This window comes from Squalius cephalus (genome assembly GCF_949319135.1).
Source record: "Squalius cephalus genome assembly, chromosome: 5".
Classification (NCBI taxonomy): domain Eukaryota; kingdom Metazoa; phylum Chordata; class Actinopteri; order Cypriniformes; family Leuciscidae; genus Squalius; species Squalius cephalus.
In genome coordinates, this window is record NC_137126.1 from 49,185,973 (window position 1) to 49,204,687 (window position 18,715).

Here is an 18,715-nt window from a genome sequence, read left to right on the forward strand (position 1 = left end):
TTGTAACCAATCAGATCAACGTGTGATCGTCAACCAGTGGATCTCTGAGCTGAGTGAGTGAGTGGAGGCGGGGCTTATTAGCATATTCATAGGACCACATATACTAAATGAGGCAAGGGTGTCGAGTTACATTCAAATAAACTAGGTAATGAGTTTAATTTAATTTAATTAATTATTAATTTCCTTTATTAATAATAATAAGTAATAGCTCTGGATTGAGAATAGCTCTCAAACTCAAAACCAAAACCATCAGTTTATAACAATGAGTATTTCTGCTGTTTGCTGTATAATATCAAATGACGAGGACAAAACCTTGTTTTTACAGTTTTTTAATATAATGTAACAGAAGCAGATTAATACTGTATTCCAAATACAGGCTGGCAGATTTGTTGTTAAAAGTTGCTAAATAATAAGCATTATAAACATTTTTGTTATCCCGTTTATTGAATACAACATATTATTGAACAATTACATTTTATGTGTTTTCTTATGGATATATTGGCATATTGAAAATTAGTAAACATGCTACCTAACTGATCAACACTTATAGGTTTAAATTAGTAACGTGTGTGTGTGTGTGTGTGTGTGTGTGTGTGTGTGTGTGTGTGTGTGTCTGTGTGTGTTGTTACCATGCGATCATGACTTGTGCTAGGCCAGGGGTTCTCAATCCTGGTCCTTGAGGGCCACTCTCCTGCAGAGTTTAGCTCCAACCCTAATCAAACACACCTGAACCAGCTAATTAAGCTCTTCAGGATTACTAGAGAGCTAAAGGCAGGTGAGTTAGATCAAGGTTGGAGCTAAACCCTCGAGGACCAGGATTGAGAACCCCTGTGCTATAGGCTATTGAGCAGAAACTACTGCTGATATCATTTACAGTGCAGTTTTGCAGCCAGGCAGAATGACCATGTGTTGTGTGACAGAGAAGTTGTTTTTATGCAATTTAGTGGAAAAATGTGTGAATTTTAGCATTTGAGTAACCTTTCAATAATTGCTAAAGGTTCTAAATAAACTTTCAAAACTGCTAAATTTGTTTCCAGATGCCTTTCGGGGAAAGACAAAATGGCCAAATTGCAAGCATAAATATTTTTAACATATGAGGCATATTGTTTAAACAGAAATGATTAACATCTGATATTTCCACACAAATCACATTTTGCAGAAAAACGTAATAGTGCTAACGTATGTTAAGTAGGCTACTGATTATAAAACTATTTATTATAAAACAGATAAGAATGTAAATGTGTACCTTGAAATACAATGTAAGTCACTTTGGATAAAAGCGTCTGCCAAATAAATGTAAATGAATGTAATAAATGCATAAATGTAAATGTAAAAAATGTAAATGTGAAAATGACTGATACGAAGAGCAGTTTAGCCTATATTCAGATTCTCATTAGTTCAATAAAAAGTACACTGTAAAAATGTTGTGCTATTTACTCTCCATTTCCAGCCATATGCAAAGCATGCTGGGAACTAACAATGGTATCTCTAAAATAAAACCTCTTAATTAAACTAAATCTTTTAAAATCTTTTAATTAAATCTATTTACAGTTGTTTTTTTTCAGTGGCCAGACGGATCTGCTCCAGTAGATTGTCTTTGTTGTTTTTGATGTTTTGTCCAGCGACCTCCATCAGATCAGTGATCTCCTTAGGCTTGTAAGGAGTGACACGAAAGGTCATATATGTGTCCCACCACTTCTTAATACCAACTTCACCTGAAGAAACATTAACACACTTAAATCAGAACACAGTTGATATTTCAGTTTTATTCAGGACATTGTAAGATCATAACTTGCCTCCACAGTTGACCTCATTAAAGAGAGGGATGTGGATCACGGTTGGAGTGTTTCGGCCTTTGAACACATAGAAGTCCTTCGGTTTATTTTTGTCATCAGGAATGTTGACCTCAGGGAAAGGGATCTTTCGTTTCTTGCACATCTTAGCAGCTTCCCTCACTGTCTGTGGTTGAAATGTATATTGCAGTATAACTTAATGGGTTAGAGGAGTTGTGTGAATGGAACATTTCAATGTGGTTATCAATCCCAAAAATGGACAGTGTGAACATAACTTTTGGGAATAGCATTTGAGCATTTAAGTCAACACAAAAAAAACCTATCGGGAGCATATCCGGTGAAGAACAGTAACTGGATCTGAAGCTACCGAAACAAAACACAAAAACCCCACAACACACTGTAGACATGCATTTGCACTGCGTAGAGCGGCTCTCTCACGATGGCCACGTTCACACAGCAGCAGAAGAGACCTTATTCACTGTAGCGCCATCTTTGATTTTTAATGGTAATGAAAGTGAGGCTGTGAGGGATTGACATACATCTCTCCAGTGGGTTGTACTGTTATTTAATGTATTTTTGGATTGTTCTGCTGACGAAACAGCAAAAATTTCTTGCCAATGAGTTTCAGACAACACAGACGGTGAAAAGTTATAAGTAATCACAGGGAGTCTATCCCTCACAGCCTCTCTTTCATACCTGTCATGGTGGCGCTCTGAATAAGATCTATACGGTTGTATTTTAGTCCTTAAAGGCAGTGGTTCTCAAACCTGTCCTGGGGACTCCCCGCCGCTTCACCTTTTGTATGTCTCTCTCATCAGACACACTCAGTTCAAGTCTTGCAGTCTGTACTAATGAGATGATAAGTTGAATCAGATGTGTTAGGTGAGGAAGACATGCAAAATGTGCATTGGTGAGGGAGGGGTCCCCAGTACAGGTTGGCAAACCACTGTTTAAAGGGATAGTTCATCCGAAAATGAAAATTCTGTCTCAAACTTTTGAAACAACTTTTGGAGGTTTGGAACAACATGAGTGCAAATAAAGGATAATTGAATTTACATTTATAGTGGATCCATTCCTTTAAATCAGCTTTTATGAGAGTATATGAGCATTATTATATAGAGAGAATTATATAGAGAGAATTATATAATACCTCGAAAGGATCATCCTCACTGAAATCCAGTGAAATGATGAGGTCGATGTCTCTCTCTTCTCTCAGCACTGAGAAGTAGGGGGAGTTCAGCAACACTCCAGCGTCTATATAGTCTCTCATCTTACTTTTCATAAGAGCGGCGGGCACTGCTTTATCTGACAGTATTGGAGTGAGAGATCACAGTGTGAAATGAGTCTGTTATTATTTTCACTGAATTGCCAGTAACAAACGAGTCTGTTCTCACCTTTCATGCCGTAAAGGAAGTTATAGTTCCTGCCCCAGATCCACAGATTCTGCAGGTCAACATCTGTAATGCCGACAACAAATACACTATTCAGATTAAAGGTTCTTAGATTATTCTAAGAATAATCTCTTGATTATTTTAAGGTTCTAATTAAATACCATTTTCGGCTGTATATTTTTACTCAACGGACAATATGTTTCTTTGGAAATTACATGTTTGGTTTCTAAGGAATTAGAACATAAAAACATCTTGGTGGAAAGCAGTATCAGCCTTTATGTTTCACTTGAAATGTCTGGAAACCGAAGGGGTCTCCTCTCGGATAAATGAAGTTGTGTGTAAATGTACGCGTTTAACCAACTTTTTCAACTTTTGATGTTATTTCTAGCAAGTAATTACTACTATGGTAAGTAAATATTTGCTTGCTCTATTTTGTTGTAGATCATTAAAGCATTGTGCTGCCTCAGAAACCTGTTGATGGACTAAAAGAATGGCTGAATCTTTCTCTGAGGAGATACATCAGCGGTAAAGCACAACCATCCAGAGAATCCAGCAGACCTTTATATCCAGAGTACGCTGTAAAAGAAGAGAACATTATTAAGTACTTCTTGTCAGAAAACATAGAATTATAGTTTGTGTTTTTGCTTATTATCATTTCTAATTTCTTTTATCTACTGATAAGTTGATCTTTTTTTATGTTTAAACAAATTATATCAATTGTACCTTTTATTTGTTCCCAGAGGAATTTGTTATTCGCGTCTCCATCAGCTAGAGCGCTGCCACACAGAGCTGCAGAAAACACAGTTAAGTGTTTAAAATAATTGGGGTAAAAACAGCCTGTCATTTTTTTACAGTGGAGACGGGTGGGACGTGTCCTCAACACATTTTGCCAAAACTTATTTTGACTCCACTATTTATATGACACAGCTCAAGAAAAGGCCGGATCTGAACTGAGGAGGAATCTCATATTTTTTTTTGAACTGGACATTCATTTAATTTGTGTTTGTCTCATAATGAGAAGCAGTCTGATGCATAAAATTATGTAATTTGAGCCCTTAAAATGTTCAGCAGGAATAATAGTTTTTTTTAACTGAGTTTTAAACATCTATAATTTTAATTTTATTGTTAATATTTCAGTTTTGAAAATTATCAAATACTACAGACCTTATCTCCAGATCAATACACAATACAGAGACTACTGATCAATTTTAGACTATTCTCTAATTCAGTTCAACGTACAGTGTACTAGAGAATCTGTAGAATCTAATATTAACAATAAGAATCAATTAAACTCTCCTGTAACAGAGTTTGTTACCTTGCAGGTACAGCATGTCCATCTCAGGCTGGTCCTTGATCTTACGGCCATTTTTAAACTTGCTGCCAAAGTTGGATGTTTCCACAAACGCTCCAGTGAGGGAATAACCGGCTTCATATGGAGTGAACTCAAACCAGGGGTCTGCAGACAGAGACACGTCCATATAACAGCTGACACAAACACAGTAACTCTGTCTGTCTTTCACACACACACACACACACACACACACACACACACACACACGCACACACACACACACACACACGCACACACACACACACACACACACACACACACACACACACACACACACACACACACACACATGTCTGGTGCACTATCTTTGTGAGGACTCTCCATAGACGTAATGGTTTTTATACTGTACAAACTGTACATTCTATCCCCTTACACTAACCCTGCCCCTAAACCTGCCCATCACAGGAAACATTCTGCATTTTTACATTTTCAAAAAAAACGAATTCTGTATGATTTCTAAGCTTTTGTACCCATGGGGACCTCAATTTAGGTCCCCACGGTGACACGACTCCCCATGAGTCTGTGTGCATTCAGGTTTAAGTCCCCACCGGTGTAGAAAAACATGTCCACACATACACACACACACACACACACACACACACACACACACACACACACACACACACACACACACACACACACACACATGACTGGTTCACTATCTTTGCGGGGATTCTCCATAGACTTAATGGTTTTTATACTGTACAAATTGTATATTCTATCCCCTTACACTAACCCTACCCCTAAACCTACCCATCACAGAACACTTTCTGCATTTTTACATTTTCAAAAATGGAGGTGATCTCAGGTTTTACTATCCTTGTGGGGACATTTGGTTCCCACAATGTAATATAAACCAAACGCACACACACACACACACACACACACACACACACACACACACACACACACACACACACACACACACAGACAAACACACACACACACACACACACACACACACACACACACACACACACACACACAGACAAACACACACACACACACACACACACACACACACACACACACACACACACACACAAACATACACACACACACACACACACACACACACACACACACACACACACACACACACACACACACACACACCTGCATCATTGTTCTGTTTGTATTGCTTGTCGATCGCTGTATAGATTGGAAACGGGTCTTTACTCAGCTTGTCCCGCTGATCTGAGAGTGTGTGTTCGTCTATCTGAAGAAAACATTTTTTGTAGCATCATGTTAATGTAAGACAGCTGTAAGACATTTCTTCAACTATCAACAACTTCAAGTGATAAAACCTACTCATAAAACCTAACTTGTTCACTGCTAAGTTCTCTTTATAAAGTGGCAGTATGGCAATCTGGGAAACCCAAAATGAGCCTCAAGTATCACTTCATTTTTCGAGAGATTTTATATAGAGAATTTTATAAAAGGAAAAAAAAAATCCCCAAAAAATTATTTTAAAGTATATCTTCTGCTGTCTAAATTTTAAACTCTCAATTCTCAGTACGTTGTTGGTTAAAAGTGAACATGCTTGACTTTGTTCACACTATCACTGATATCTTCAGTTGTAGCTAGTGTAGAACTAGTGTAGAACATTGCATAGAAATTGTGTCTATTCCTCGTTTAGTGCGATCAAATAATAAATATACTGCAGGAAAATGTTACTATTAGTAAACAAAAAAAATTCTAAAGCTAGGTCTTTTAAACATTAGATCACTCACACCTAAGGCAGTTATTGTAAATGAAATAGTCACAGATAATAGCATCGATGTACTTTGCCTTACTGAAACCTGGCTTAAACCAAATGATTATTTCGGTCTAAATGAGTCTACTCCATCAGGATACTCCTATAAGCATGAGCCCCGTCTGATTGGTCGTGGCGGCGGTATTGCAACAATCTATAGAGATTTTCTTAGTGTTACTCAGAAAACGGGTTATAAGTTTATTTCATTTGAAGTACTTGTACTAAATGTTACGCTCTTAGATGCTAGAAAAACATCCCTATTATCTTTAGCCTTGGCAACCGTATAGACCGCCAGGGCCTTACGCTGATTTCATAAAAGAATTTGCAGATTTTCTCTCAGACCTATTGGTCAATGTCGATAAAGCATTAATTGTTGGAGATTTTAACATACACGTAGATAATCAAAATGATGCGTTAGGGGCTGCATTTATAGATTTATTTAACTCCTTTGGGGTTAAGCAAAACGTTACCGGACCAACTCATCGTTTTAATCATACACTCGATTTAATTATATCACATGGAACCGATCCAACCGATATAGATATCATTCCACAAAGTGATGATGTAACTGACCATTACATGGTAACTTGCATATTACGTACCTCTGTAATATATCATGCTGCGCCGCGTTATCGATTAGGCAGAACAATCCTTCCATCCACCATAGATAATTTTTCAAATTGCTTATCGGATCTGTCTCAGCTGCTCAGTGAACCCAAACAAACAGATGAACTAGAGGAACTAACCAGCACTATGAGCACCATTCTCTCTGGAAAATTGGATATTGTTGCACCTATTAGACTAAAAAAGGTCAGAGAGAAAATTAAAGCACCATGGTACAACAATACTACGCATGTTCTAAAGAGAGAAACCCGTAATTTAGAGCGTAAATGGAAACAAACTAATTTAGAGGTTTTTAGAATCGCCAGGAAAGACAGTACGTCACGTTATAAAAAGGCCCTAAAAGTAGCCAGGGCTGAGCACCTCCGCAAACTAATAGAAAATAACCAAAACAATCCTAGGTTTTTATTTAACACCGTGGCTAGACTAACAAATAAACAAGCGTCACCTGAACAAAATATTCCGTTACAGTTTAGTAGTAATGATTTCATGAAGTTCTTCACTGAGAAAATAGAAAATATCAGAACCACAATTGTAAACGTTCAATCCTCAATCACGCCTTATAATTCAGCCTAAATTATCACCCCGCAAGAACAATTACAGTGCTTTACAACTATAGAACAAAAAGAGTTAAATAAACTTATCACTTCATCTAAAACAACAACATGTTTATTAGATCCTATACCAACTAAACTACTGAAAGAAGTGTTACCTATAGTGGAAGAGCCTCTCCTCAATATTATTAACTCGTCTTTAACTTTAGGTCATGTTCCAAGAACATTTAAACTGGCAGTTATAAAACCACACATTAAGAAACCACAATTAGACCCAAATAACCTAGCAAATTATAGACCCATTTCAAATCTTCCTTTTATGTCTAAAATACTAGAAAAAGTTGTGTCTGCCCAACTAGGCTCTTTCTTGCAAGAAAATGATATCTATGAAAAGTTTCAGTCTGGATTCAGGCCGCATCATAGCACTGAAACTGCGCTCATTAAAATCACAAATGATTTACTCTTAGCTTCTGACCAAGGCTGTATCTCAATACTAGTTTTACTTGATCTTAGTGCTGCGTTCGATACTATAGATCACACAATACTCTTAGATCGACTACAAAATTATACTGGTGTTCAAGGACAAGCATTAAGCTGGTTCAGAACATACTTATCTGACTGCTACCATTATGTCTATTTAAATGGAGAAAAATCGATCATAACTCCAGTAAACTACGGAGTGCCGCAGGGATCTGTGTTAGGCCCTCTATTATTCTCAATATATATGCTGCCACTTGGAAATATTATAAGGAAACATGGAATTAGTTTCCATTGTTATGCTGATGACACTCAAATATATATTTCATCACGGCCGGATGAAAACGCTAAATTATCCAAATTGACAGAGTGTGTTAAAGATATAAAAGATTGGATGACGCGCAATTTTCTTTTATTAAATACAGACAAGACAGAGGTAATACTTATCGGTTCAAAAAACCGCCCACAAAACCTCTCACAATACAACTTTAACATAGTAGGATGTCCTGTTACTTCATCCTCTACAGTAAAAGACCTGGGTGTTATATTAGACTGCAACCTGTCTTTTGAAAATCATATTTCATATGTTACAAAAACAGCCTTTTTCCACCTTAGAAACATTGCTAAGCTACGTAATATGCTATCAGTTTCTGATGCAGAAAAGTTAGTTCATGCGTTCATGACCTCGAGACTAGATTACTGTAATGCTTTATTAGCCGGCTGTCCTGCATCCTCAATAAACAAGCTATAGTTAGTCCAAAATGCCGCCGCTAGAGTTCTTACTAGATCAAGAAAATATGATCATATAACACCAATTTTATCATCACTACATTGGTTACCTATAAAGTTCCGTATTAATTACAAGGTATTGCTACTGACTTATAAAGCCCTAAACGGCTTAGCTCCAGTCTATTTAACGGATCTTCTATCGCCTTATAATCCATCGCGCTCTTTAAGATCACTAAATTCGAGGCTTTTGGTCATACCTAGGATATCCAGATCAACCAAAGGAGGGAGAGCATTTTCACATTTAGCTCCTAAACTCTGGAATAGTCTTCCTGATACTGTTCGTTGCTCAGACTCGCTCTCCCAGTTTAAAACTAGATTAAAGACGCATCTCTTCAGCCAGGCATTCATATAATACTTTTATTCTTACAGTTAAATCCGACCTCTAGTTCATAAACGCCAGAGGAGAACTGGCCCCCGACTGAGCCTGGGTTCTCCCAAGGTTTTTTTTTTTCTCCATTAGGTCTCCTGATGGAGTTTTTCGGTTCCTTGCCACTGTTGCCTTTGGCTTGCTCAGTTGGGGATATTTGGGGATACTTAATTTAATTAATCAATCAACAATACTATTGATCAGCATTACCAAACGTGGACGTTTTACACTAGAAACTAACACTGATGTACTATTTTATTTAATACTGTGAAGCTGCTTTGAACCAATCTGTATTGTGAAAAGCGCTATATAAATAAAGTTGACTTGACTTGACTTGACTAGCTGTGGATTGAAACATTGTTTATTTCCAGGATAAAAAAAGATTTATAAATCTCAGATTTGTGTATGTTTCCTGCAAGGTTGATCTTCAGTTTGTTATTAGATCAATGTTACAGTAGTGTTACAGTAATATTTCCATTTTCAAGGGCAAGTCCTGTTATCAACAATCTATTAAAAATAATAAATTATTATTAAATTATTATCTTACATAATATCATATAAATCAATGAAGTCATGAAGGGCTGTGTAATAAATTGTTACAGACCTCTTTCACAAATGTGATGACCATCGCTGCCCAGAGATCAGTTAAACTAATTTCTTTTGGGTCAGAAAGTTTCTGATCTAAATACTTCATCAGTTTGTCATAAGCATCTCCCCAGCTGACTGCAGAACCGCTGAGTCTCTGGACGATCTTGTTTTTCACAGTCTCTAGTTTGGTGGACCAGTCTGGCTCCTGATATAAGGAGGCCATGCACCTTCAGAAGAACAACATATGCTCTCATTTATGACATTCAGTCTCTGTGTGTGTGTGTGTGTGTGAGAGAGAGAGAGAGAGAGAGAGAGAGTGAGTGTGTAACCGGTTCTACTCGACCTGCTCCGAGCGGGATTCGAAACTTGTCTCCGGCGTGGGAGGCGGGCGCGCTAACAAGGAGGCTAAAGACCGCAGCCTCAAGCATCAGTCATTAGTCAAGACTCAAGAGTGCCTCTTGAGATCAGGGAACTCATTTATATAACGTGCGTACACGCAGATTTGATCTCAGAGTACGCTAAAATCCACACCAACTTTCATATTTATAAAAACAGTCTTTTACGTAAATTTTCCTGACAGATAAATATATTCTAATTCAAATAGATAAATGTCTGTGAACCATTATTATTATTATTACACGTTTTACATGTGAAAAAATCAGACAACAGAATAGGCTATCAGACACATACAATTTACTATTATAAAAAGAATAAAATATAATAAGCTTACACAAAATGTTTCACTCAAATAATTAACACTAACAAAACGAAAGAAAAAAACTGTGACAAGTGTATAGGTTACGAGTTTAGGTCAGTTTTTGTGACGAATCAAAGGAAACCGAGATGGCTGAAAGTTCATCATGTTTGTTAATTTTACAATTTTTTTTTTTTTTTTTTTTACAATCGCTAGGACACATTTCTCAATACTTAGGTCACTTAAAAAAACTGTGATCACAACAGCAGTCAATGTGAGCTAAACTGTGGATCATTTATCTTTGCTTTAAGCACAAAAGGCATTCAATCTTTCAATTTCTCACTTAGACGCAAACTTTATGTACAGGCCAATTTGCACATAATTACATACTTCAAAACTGTTCAGCACAAGTTCAAAACCTAACACAACAAAAAAATTAATAAGATATAATTTGCACCATTTCTACAGTAATACCATATTGAAAAATATTCTGAATCTAAAAAATCAAATACTATCAAAGCAATTAGATGTAACCATCTATCAAATGGAAACTTGTGTACTGTAAGACATACTGTACTGTAATGCAACCCCTGACCGTAACATATAGACCTAAACAGTAGAGAGTGTCATTCTTGTTTTGTAAAGAAAATGTAAATATACTGATGTTTTTTTAAATGTATTTTTTATGAGTGTGTTTGTTTGGTGAAACCTTTAGTGTTTGCAGGAAGGATAAGTTGATCTGTGTTTTAAAGTGTTTTAATAGTTTTTTAATGTAAAATGAACTTCTGTGTCAAGTTGAGTGTTGCTTGACTGTGAAGAGATTAAAAAAGTAACTAAACTAAGTATTGATAAATGTGTCCTAGCAATTGTAAAAAAAAACTGTAAAGCACCATATTTAGTTTTTATTGTGAGTATACACAAATACAAAAACCCTTTACAGTTTGCATTCAGCTCCGCACCATTCCAAGATCATTTGCGATTTATAGATTTCACATCTGTAAGACAGGCGTACGCACGTTTTTTTATTTTCGTTTTTTCGGAATAACACCTACGCACATTTGAGAAATGATCTTATAATATATCTATTATAAATGAGGCCCCAGGGGAGTGAGGTTTACACACACAGCTCTTACTAGCCTACGACAGTGGGTGTGTGTGTGTGTGTGTGTGTGTGTGTGTGTGTGTGTGTGTGTGTGTGTGTGTGTGTGTGTGTGTGTGTGTGTGTGTGTGTGTGTGTTGTACCAGGTGGATCCAGAGACTCCGCTCAGATAAAGCACACAGTCCAGAAGACCTGCTTCCTTGAGTTGATCCAGGGATCCCAGCAAACCCACCATGGCTCTTGCTCCTCCTCCAGATCCCAGTAATGCAATGTTTGGCACTTCAGTCTGAAACACACACAGTTTAATTTAGTAAGCAATTGATGTTCATCAGTTTGTAAATATCCAGGCAAATAAACGAAGTACCTCATCACTGCAGGTTATATTAAGTTTCTTCAGGCTTTTCTGAATTTTCTTTCTCCTTCTGGCTACAAATTTCTCCTCTTTCTTATTCAGAGAGTGTCCGATTCTCACCGAACCACTGCAGCGACAGACAGAATTTAACAATCACATACAGATATTTACTTATATATACTTTTTAGATTTGAATATTTTGTGGTTTACTTCACTCTTAAAAATAAAGCTTTCAAATGTTTTAGTTTTTGCAGCGCTGCAACAGAAGAACCATTTTTAGTTCCCCAAAGAACCTTTTTTAAAAATCTTAGTGTGAAAAACATTTTAATTATCTGAAGAAATTTGTTCTACTTTAAAGAACATTTTGTGCGTTATAAAGGTTTTATGAATGTTAAAGGCGGAACCATCAATGCCAATAAAATCCTTTTTTTGATCCGATATTCTCAGAATTATCCAGAGCAGGATTACGTACCTTTCCCAGGATCCACATGCGGTCATCTAAAACAATAGATTCAACATTAAAGATCAAATTTATCATTTGAAAGATACAAAGGGGAAAACCTAAAAATAACAATGATATTATAACATTGTTTATTTCATTCAGTCAATCCTGAACTTCCATAAAGTCAAATGTTAATTATAAAGCCACTGTTTTTAAACATAAGTTGCCATATAAGGGAGAAGACTGTTTGACTTTCTCAGTTTGTGTAAAATTGGGGTTCAGAGTATTTATTTTTTCCCAATTTCACACGTCTAGTACAATTATGTAATTTTGTTTCATTAATACAGTGTATACTTTTTTCTTGATTTACCCAGAAAGAATGGAAGTGAAATGTGACAACATGCCCCATAGGTGAGGTACACTGTAACATGACAGATTAAAATGTTCTAATAAAAAATAAGTGTACAAGACAAACTAAAATATTTTCTCAATTAAATTTAATTATTAACTTTTTCATATAAAATAAGGCCATTTTTTAATAATAAAAAAAAAGTGATTTTTGAGTTTGACAACAAACACCACAATACACAGCTATACAGCACAGTTCAAAACATAATAATAATTAATCATTTCTGAACATTGACTCTCAGTCTTTATTCACTTTTTCTCATGGTTTCTCAATAGAATTCATAAAAGTATAGAGTAGAATATCATAGTTCTAATAGTGGCTCATTGTAACGCAGTGTGACAATATGCCCCGCCTGCACAACTGGGATTTAAACCCGGCTAGTGTCTTCTGCTGTTAGATCAGCATTAAATAACGATCTCAACTGCTAAATAACAGATATAAGATTAAAATAATATCAGGTTTGTCTAATTTTAAATAAACACAAAACTTAACTTCAGTAAGAAATTTACTTTTGCAATGGTTAAATAAATGTTCAGTGATATCTTCAAAAGATTTTTTAATTTTGGCATTACATTTTTTCTCTGTATAGTGTTGATATGGCAACTAGTAAATACACTAAGTTTTGTCATGCTGGCATGAGTGGAAACTTTTAAACTATGTGTTACAACTAGCCCCACATTAGTTTGTGTCCCGCTCACCCCTACAACTTTGCACTCACATCATTAGTTAATTAATTGTGTGCAGGTCATTGGTATCAGACAAGTTTAAATTAGAATTTGAAAAAGGCTGGATTCATTCATATATTGTTGTCACAATATAATAACTTTAAGTCTATTAATTGCTCTGTTGTAAAAGCTTTAAGACATATACTCACTGTTCTTGTGTAGTCTTGTAAAATCCTGATGCTTCACCAATATCATCACAGCAGCCGTCGACTCTCAGATCAGACAGAAGAGCCTCTTTTATAGGACTCTGAAGGTCTAGATAGCATCGTGTGAGGAGGAGGTGATAAACATGAACTTATTTAATCACTTAGAGAGAGCAAATCTTGTCATTAGTAGTCTATGTATTAAAGCCCTCATGTTTGCCATGTGTCTTTGTCAAGTATTGTTATCTGTAACCACTTTTTGGTGAGTTGTCTGCTTATGATAAATTTAGAGTGCCATGCCATGCCTTTGTTTAGAATTATTTGAATAAACTGCATTTAGGTTCTGCATTTGCACATGAATAACAGTAATCATAAATGATAACAAATTTTTGACTTAAAACATACAGACATTTTTATGTCTCTGAACCAGCCTGAGGAGAAATCTAATGTTAGTTACCTAATAAAGGATTTAAACTTTTGCTGCTCTTCTGAGATAAATATGGGAATATGAATGGCGGGGTGTTACAGATGTTGAAACATTACTATAACACCATCTGTGTGATTATAACACGTTTATATCTGATTTGCACGATCTGTTTTTTGCAGATATGGTTATGTTACACGATGTCTTTTCTGCAGAATTAGACGGTTAAAGGCGTTATTGAAAAACACAAAATAACAGCCACAGCACTGTAAAAATACTGATCCATGTGCAAAGGAACGGATTTGAGGTCATTTTATATATTTACATTTACATTTGTGCATTTGGCAGACGCTTTTATCCAAAGCGACTTACATAGCATTTCAAGGTTTATATATATATATATATATATATATATATATATATATATATAAATATATTTACACAGGTTTTCAACCCTATTTGAATATAAAACCCAGTCAGGGCCAGATTAACAATTTCCTGGGCAACAAAACACAAGCAGAATCATTTTCTTAGACAAGTTAATTTACTCAAGGCTACCAGGAAAGCTGTAGCCTAAGTCAGTATTGCCATTAGGAGCCTTCTGCAAGCTTTGGAATTTGAAAACGTCTGTCTTTAAATGTTAAAAGCCATTTTAAATTATACAAATTATAGGCTACGTTTACCGCAGTTGGTGGAATTGGCAGACGTTCCCTTAAAGGAACACTCCACCGTTTTTTTGAAATAGGGCTTATTCACCTTCTTTCCTACATTTAGATAGGTGGGCAAATGCATTTTTGTCTCAGTGCATGGATTGTTTTAGTTTGACAGGGTCGACGCGAGCTTAGCTTAGCTTAATGAATGGAATCCTTTGTTGCCAGCTAGCATGGCCTGAGTAAAAGTGATAAAAAAAACACCTAATTAGTTCTTGTGGCCTGCGTATTCACAACGAGTACAAATAGCGATGCAGATTAACACTAGGCGATTTCCTAGGCAGATATTGACTTGGGACTATATTAGGGGGAAGCACAGGCGAAGCACTGCTACTTGGGCGCAGAGATATCACGCAACACATGAAATCCTCGGTAGCTGTGACACAACTGTGGGCACGCTCATCTTGATCTGACGCGTTGAGCCTGGTCATCGATGGCAGAAACTTGTCCCACTCGCCACAGCACAGACACTCTATTTCAGTCGGCATAGACTGGCATATTCCCCCAGATTCACACCACCAGTTCGTGTTGGCTCTCATCCTCACGTCCTCAGGCTGTTGAGCGATCGCAACCTCCTCATCCTGTCATTCTATTTCCAAAGCACGCAGCTCCTCTTCTGAAAACTCTGGTTCATAGAGGTATGGTTCTGGATCTTGACTGTATGAGAAGTCACCCTCTTCGCCTCTCACAAAATCCGCCATGTTCATCGCCATTCATGTAACGTTACTGTAGGAAAAATAGCCTGCTACTATTCACGCGGTATGTTGACAGAAGTCGTGGGATTTCATGTTTTACGTGATATCTCTGCGCCCAAGTAGCAGTGCTTCGCCTGTGCTTCCCCCAATATAGTCCAAAGTAAATATCTGCCTAGGAAATCACCTAGTGTTAATCTGCAGTATTTGTACTTGTTGTGAATACGCAGGCCACAATAAGTAATTAGGTGTTTTTTTTATCACTTTTACTCAGGACATGCTAACTGGCAACAAAGGATTCCATTCATTAAGCTAAGCTTGCACCGACCCTGTCAAACTAAAACAATGCATGCACTGAGACAAAAATGCATTTGCCCACATATCTAAATGTAGGAAAGAACGTGACTAAGCCCTATTTCAAAAAACGGTGGAGTGTTCCTTTAACTGTAATCTCCAACTGAACTCTATCCCCAGTCAGTTCAGCTGATTTGGGATCAGTTCGTGTTGAAGATTTTATTATTTAGAAAATAAGTAATTTAGCTATATATTTGTACACTATTATTTATTTCCTCTGTGTGTGTGTCTTTGGTTTGACTTTGGAAGCCTTTAAGGCCCGAATACCGACACAGCAGAGAATGCTATTTCAGTAAAGTCACATGGTACAAACTCTCACCCTAAAATAATCTATGGAATGTATTACCATATTTGAGACAAGGATGTAGGTATATATGTAAAAACTGGACAAAGAACAAGAGTGCCTTTTCTGCAGAGGAGGCGTTCGGCTTTGTTTGTTAATAAAGTCTAATATTTCTGGCATCAAAGATCTCTGAAGTCATTTCCCTGAAAAGATTGACACCACAACATTTGGGGACGCACAGATAGACCTATTTGCCTCCCACGACTCGTCCCATTGCGACCTGTTTTATTCCCTGACGGAGGGCATGCTCGGCACGGACGCACGGATGCACTGGCGCACAGCTGGCCGCGGGGCCTCCGCAAGTATGCGTTTCCCCCAGTGAGCCTTCTTGCACGGACCCTGTGCAAGATCAGGGAGGACAAGGAGCAGGTCATATTGGTTGCGCCTCATTGGCCCAGCCGGACCTGATTCTCCGAACTAGTACTCCTCGCGACAGCACCTCCCTGGCCAATTCCTCTGAGGAAGGACCTGCTTTCTCAGGGACAGGGCACCCTATGGCACTCTCGTCCCAATCTTTGGTGGTGGCTACCATCACTTCCGCTAGAGCATTGTCCACGAGACATGCCTATGCATTGAAGTGGAACCTCTTCGTCAACTGGTGCTCTTCTCACCAAGAAGACCCCAGAAAATGTCCGATCAGTGTCGTGCTTTCCTTCCTGCAAGATGGGTTGGAGCGAAGGCTGTCTCCCTCCACCCTGAAAGTGTATGTTACCGCTATCGCCGCACATCACGACGCAGTCGAAGGTAAGTCCGTTGGAAAGCACGACCTGATCATGAGGTTCCTGAGAGGAGCGAGGAGACTGAATCCTCCTCACCTCCTCTCGTTGCCTCTTGGGACCTCTCAGTGGTTTTAACTGCCCTGCAGAGTCCTCCCTTTGAGCCTCTGCAATCAGTTGAGCTTAAATTCCTGTCATTGAAGACAGCGCTCCTGGTGGCATTGGCCTCCATTAAGAGGGTAGGGGACCTGCAGGCATTCTCCGTTGACGAAGCGTGCCTGGAATTCAGGCCGGCCTATTCTCACGTGATCCTGAGACCCCGGCATGGATATGTGCCCAAGGTTCCCAACACTCCCTTTCGAGATCAGGTTGTGAACCTGCAAGCGCTGCCCTTGGAGGAGGCAGACCCAGCCTTGGCACTGCCCTGTCCAGTACGCGCCCTCCGTGCTTACGTGGACAGAACGCAGTGTTTCAGGACCTCTGACCAGCTCTTTGTCTGTTATGGTGGGAAGCTGAAGGGAAAGGCTCTTTCCAAGCAAAGGTTGTCTCACTGGTTAGTGGACACCATTGCTTTGGCTACCAGCAGCAAGGTAGACCGTGCCCCCTATCTGAGAATGTGTCTTTCCCTTGGCAGGCCACCTTGCCATCCCTGGGGTTGAAACATTCCACCCTGCGGGCTGGACACCCCAGTGTTTTTCCATATGAACCCCCCTCCGGCTCATATGTGTATTGACAAATAAAAAACAAAATGCTCTGAATTACAGTTTTCCCATTCATTCCTATGGGTGCCCATTTTTGTCCACGAAGGCGAGATTAAGGAGGGTTTTTTTCCACCCACTTAACATTGTAGAATCGAGTAAAAAAATGTTTTGTGTCTGTTCAGGTGACAAACTAGGAAAAGTAGCCAAGTCTTGTACTGCTCAGGCTTGAGGGTTAAAATGTTTCTCCTTATATAGAATCTTTTTGGCATAAAGAGACTTTAAAACTGAGTCAAGAACCCTAGAGTTCTAAATAGAACCCCAGTGAACCTTTTTTTCTTAGACTGAGGTCATTTATTTGTTCATTTAATGGCAATAATATTCAAACATTCAATGTAGACTTATTTTTCTTCTTTCCTTTACAGTGAATTCATGGTAGTGTGTTTCATTCAACAGCTGTTGTGATTAAAGTAGCACATTCTCTACTCTCAAAGACAGAAGTCTCCAATCTCCTCCTTTCCAATCGCCCTACCACCTGTCCGCTTGATCCTATTCCCACTAACCTACTTCAAGCCATTTCATCCTCAGTTGTACCCACACTCACACACATCATAAACACCTCTCTTCACACTGATACCTTTCCCACAGCATTTAAGCAGGCTCGTGTAACCCCACTGCTTAAGAAACCCACTCTAAATCCAGCACATCTGGAGAATTACAGACCGGTATCTCTCCTTCCATTCGTCGCGAAAACACTTGAACGAGTTGTTTTCAACCAGATCTCTTCCTTCCTTACACAGAACAACCTCTTGGACAACAATCAATCTGGTTTCAAAAGTGGACACTCAACTGAGACTGCCCTGCTCTCAGTAATTGAAGCTCTGAGACTGGCAAGAGCAACCTCCAAATCCTCAGTTCTCATCCTGCTGGATCTGTCTGCTGCCTTTGACACAGTTAACCACCAGATCCTCCTATCAATCCTAAAGACGAAGGGCATCTCGGGAACCGCACTCCAATGGTTCAAGTCTTACCTCTCAGGTAGGTCCTTTAGGGTTTCATGGAGGGGTGAGGTATCTAAGACACAACATCTAGCTACTGGAGTGCCTCAGGGCTCAGTGCTGGGACCGCTTCTCTTCTCCATCTACATGACATCACTAGGATCTGTGATTCAGAAACATGGTTTTTCCTATCACTGCTACGCTGATGACACACAACTCTACCTCTCAT

At 38.3% G+C, this 18,715-nt stretch overlaps 2 protein-coding genes across 2 annotated transcripts in view; one reads left to right on the forward strand and one right to left on the reverse strand.

The window, feature by feature from the left end:
* The window catches only part of LOC307159169 (cytosolic phospholipase A2 gamma-like), a gene marked incomplete at both ends in the record, with an annotated part of 202,050 nt that overhangs the window by 14,370 nt on the left and 168,965 nt on the right, over positions 1-18,715 (forward strand). The window lies entirely within an intron of this gene.
* Positions 322-13,654, reverse strand: LOC307158888 (cytosolic phospholipase A2 gamma-like). The gene is made up of 13 exons (XM_079871863.1): positions 13,558-13,654; positions 12,305-12,330; positions 11,845-11,959; positions 11,624-11,766; positions 9,704-9,914; positions 5,652-5,754; positions 4,500-4,640; positions 3,908-3,973; positions 3,656-3,760; positions 3,188-3,250; positions 2,944-3,098; positions 1,797-1,959; positions 322-1,715 (listed from the first exon to the last, which is right to left on the reverse strand). Exons 2-13 carry the CDS (start codon positions 12,328-12,330, stop codon positions 1,546-1,548), a joined length of 1,461 nt encoding a protein of 486 aa, XP_079727989.1. The 5' UTR covers positions 13,558-13,654; the 3' UTR covers positions 322-1,545.

Coding starts and splice junctions, on each gene's coding strand:
- LOC307158888 (XM_079871863.1), bottom strand. CDS start 12,330: ATGACCGCATGTGGATCCTGGGAAAG. Junction 11,767..11,844: donor ATATAACCTGCAGTGATGAG/GTACTTCGTTTA, acceptor TGTGTGTTTCAG/ACTGAAGTGCCAAACATTGC. Junction 3,761..3,907: donor CCTCTGGGAACAAATAAAAG/GTACAATTGATA, acceptor CTTCTTTTACAG/CGTACTCTGGATATAAAGGT.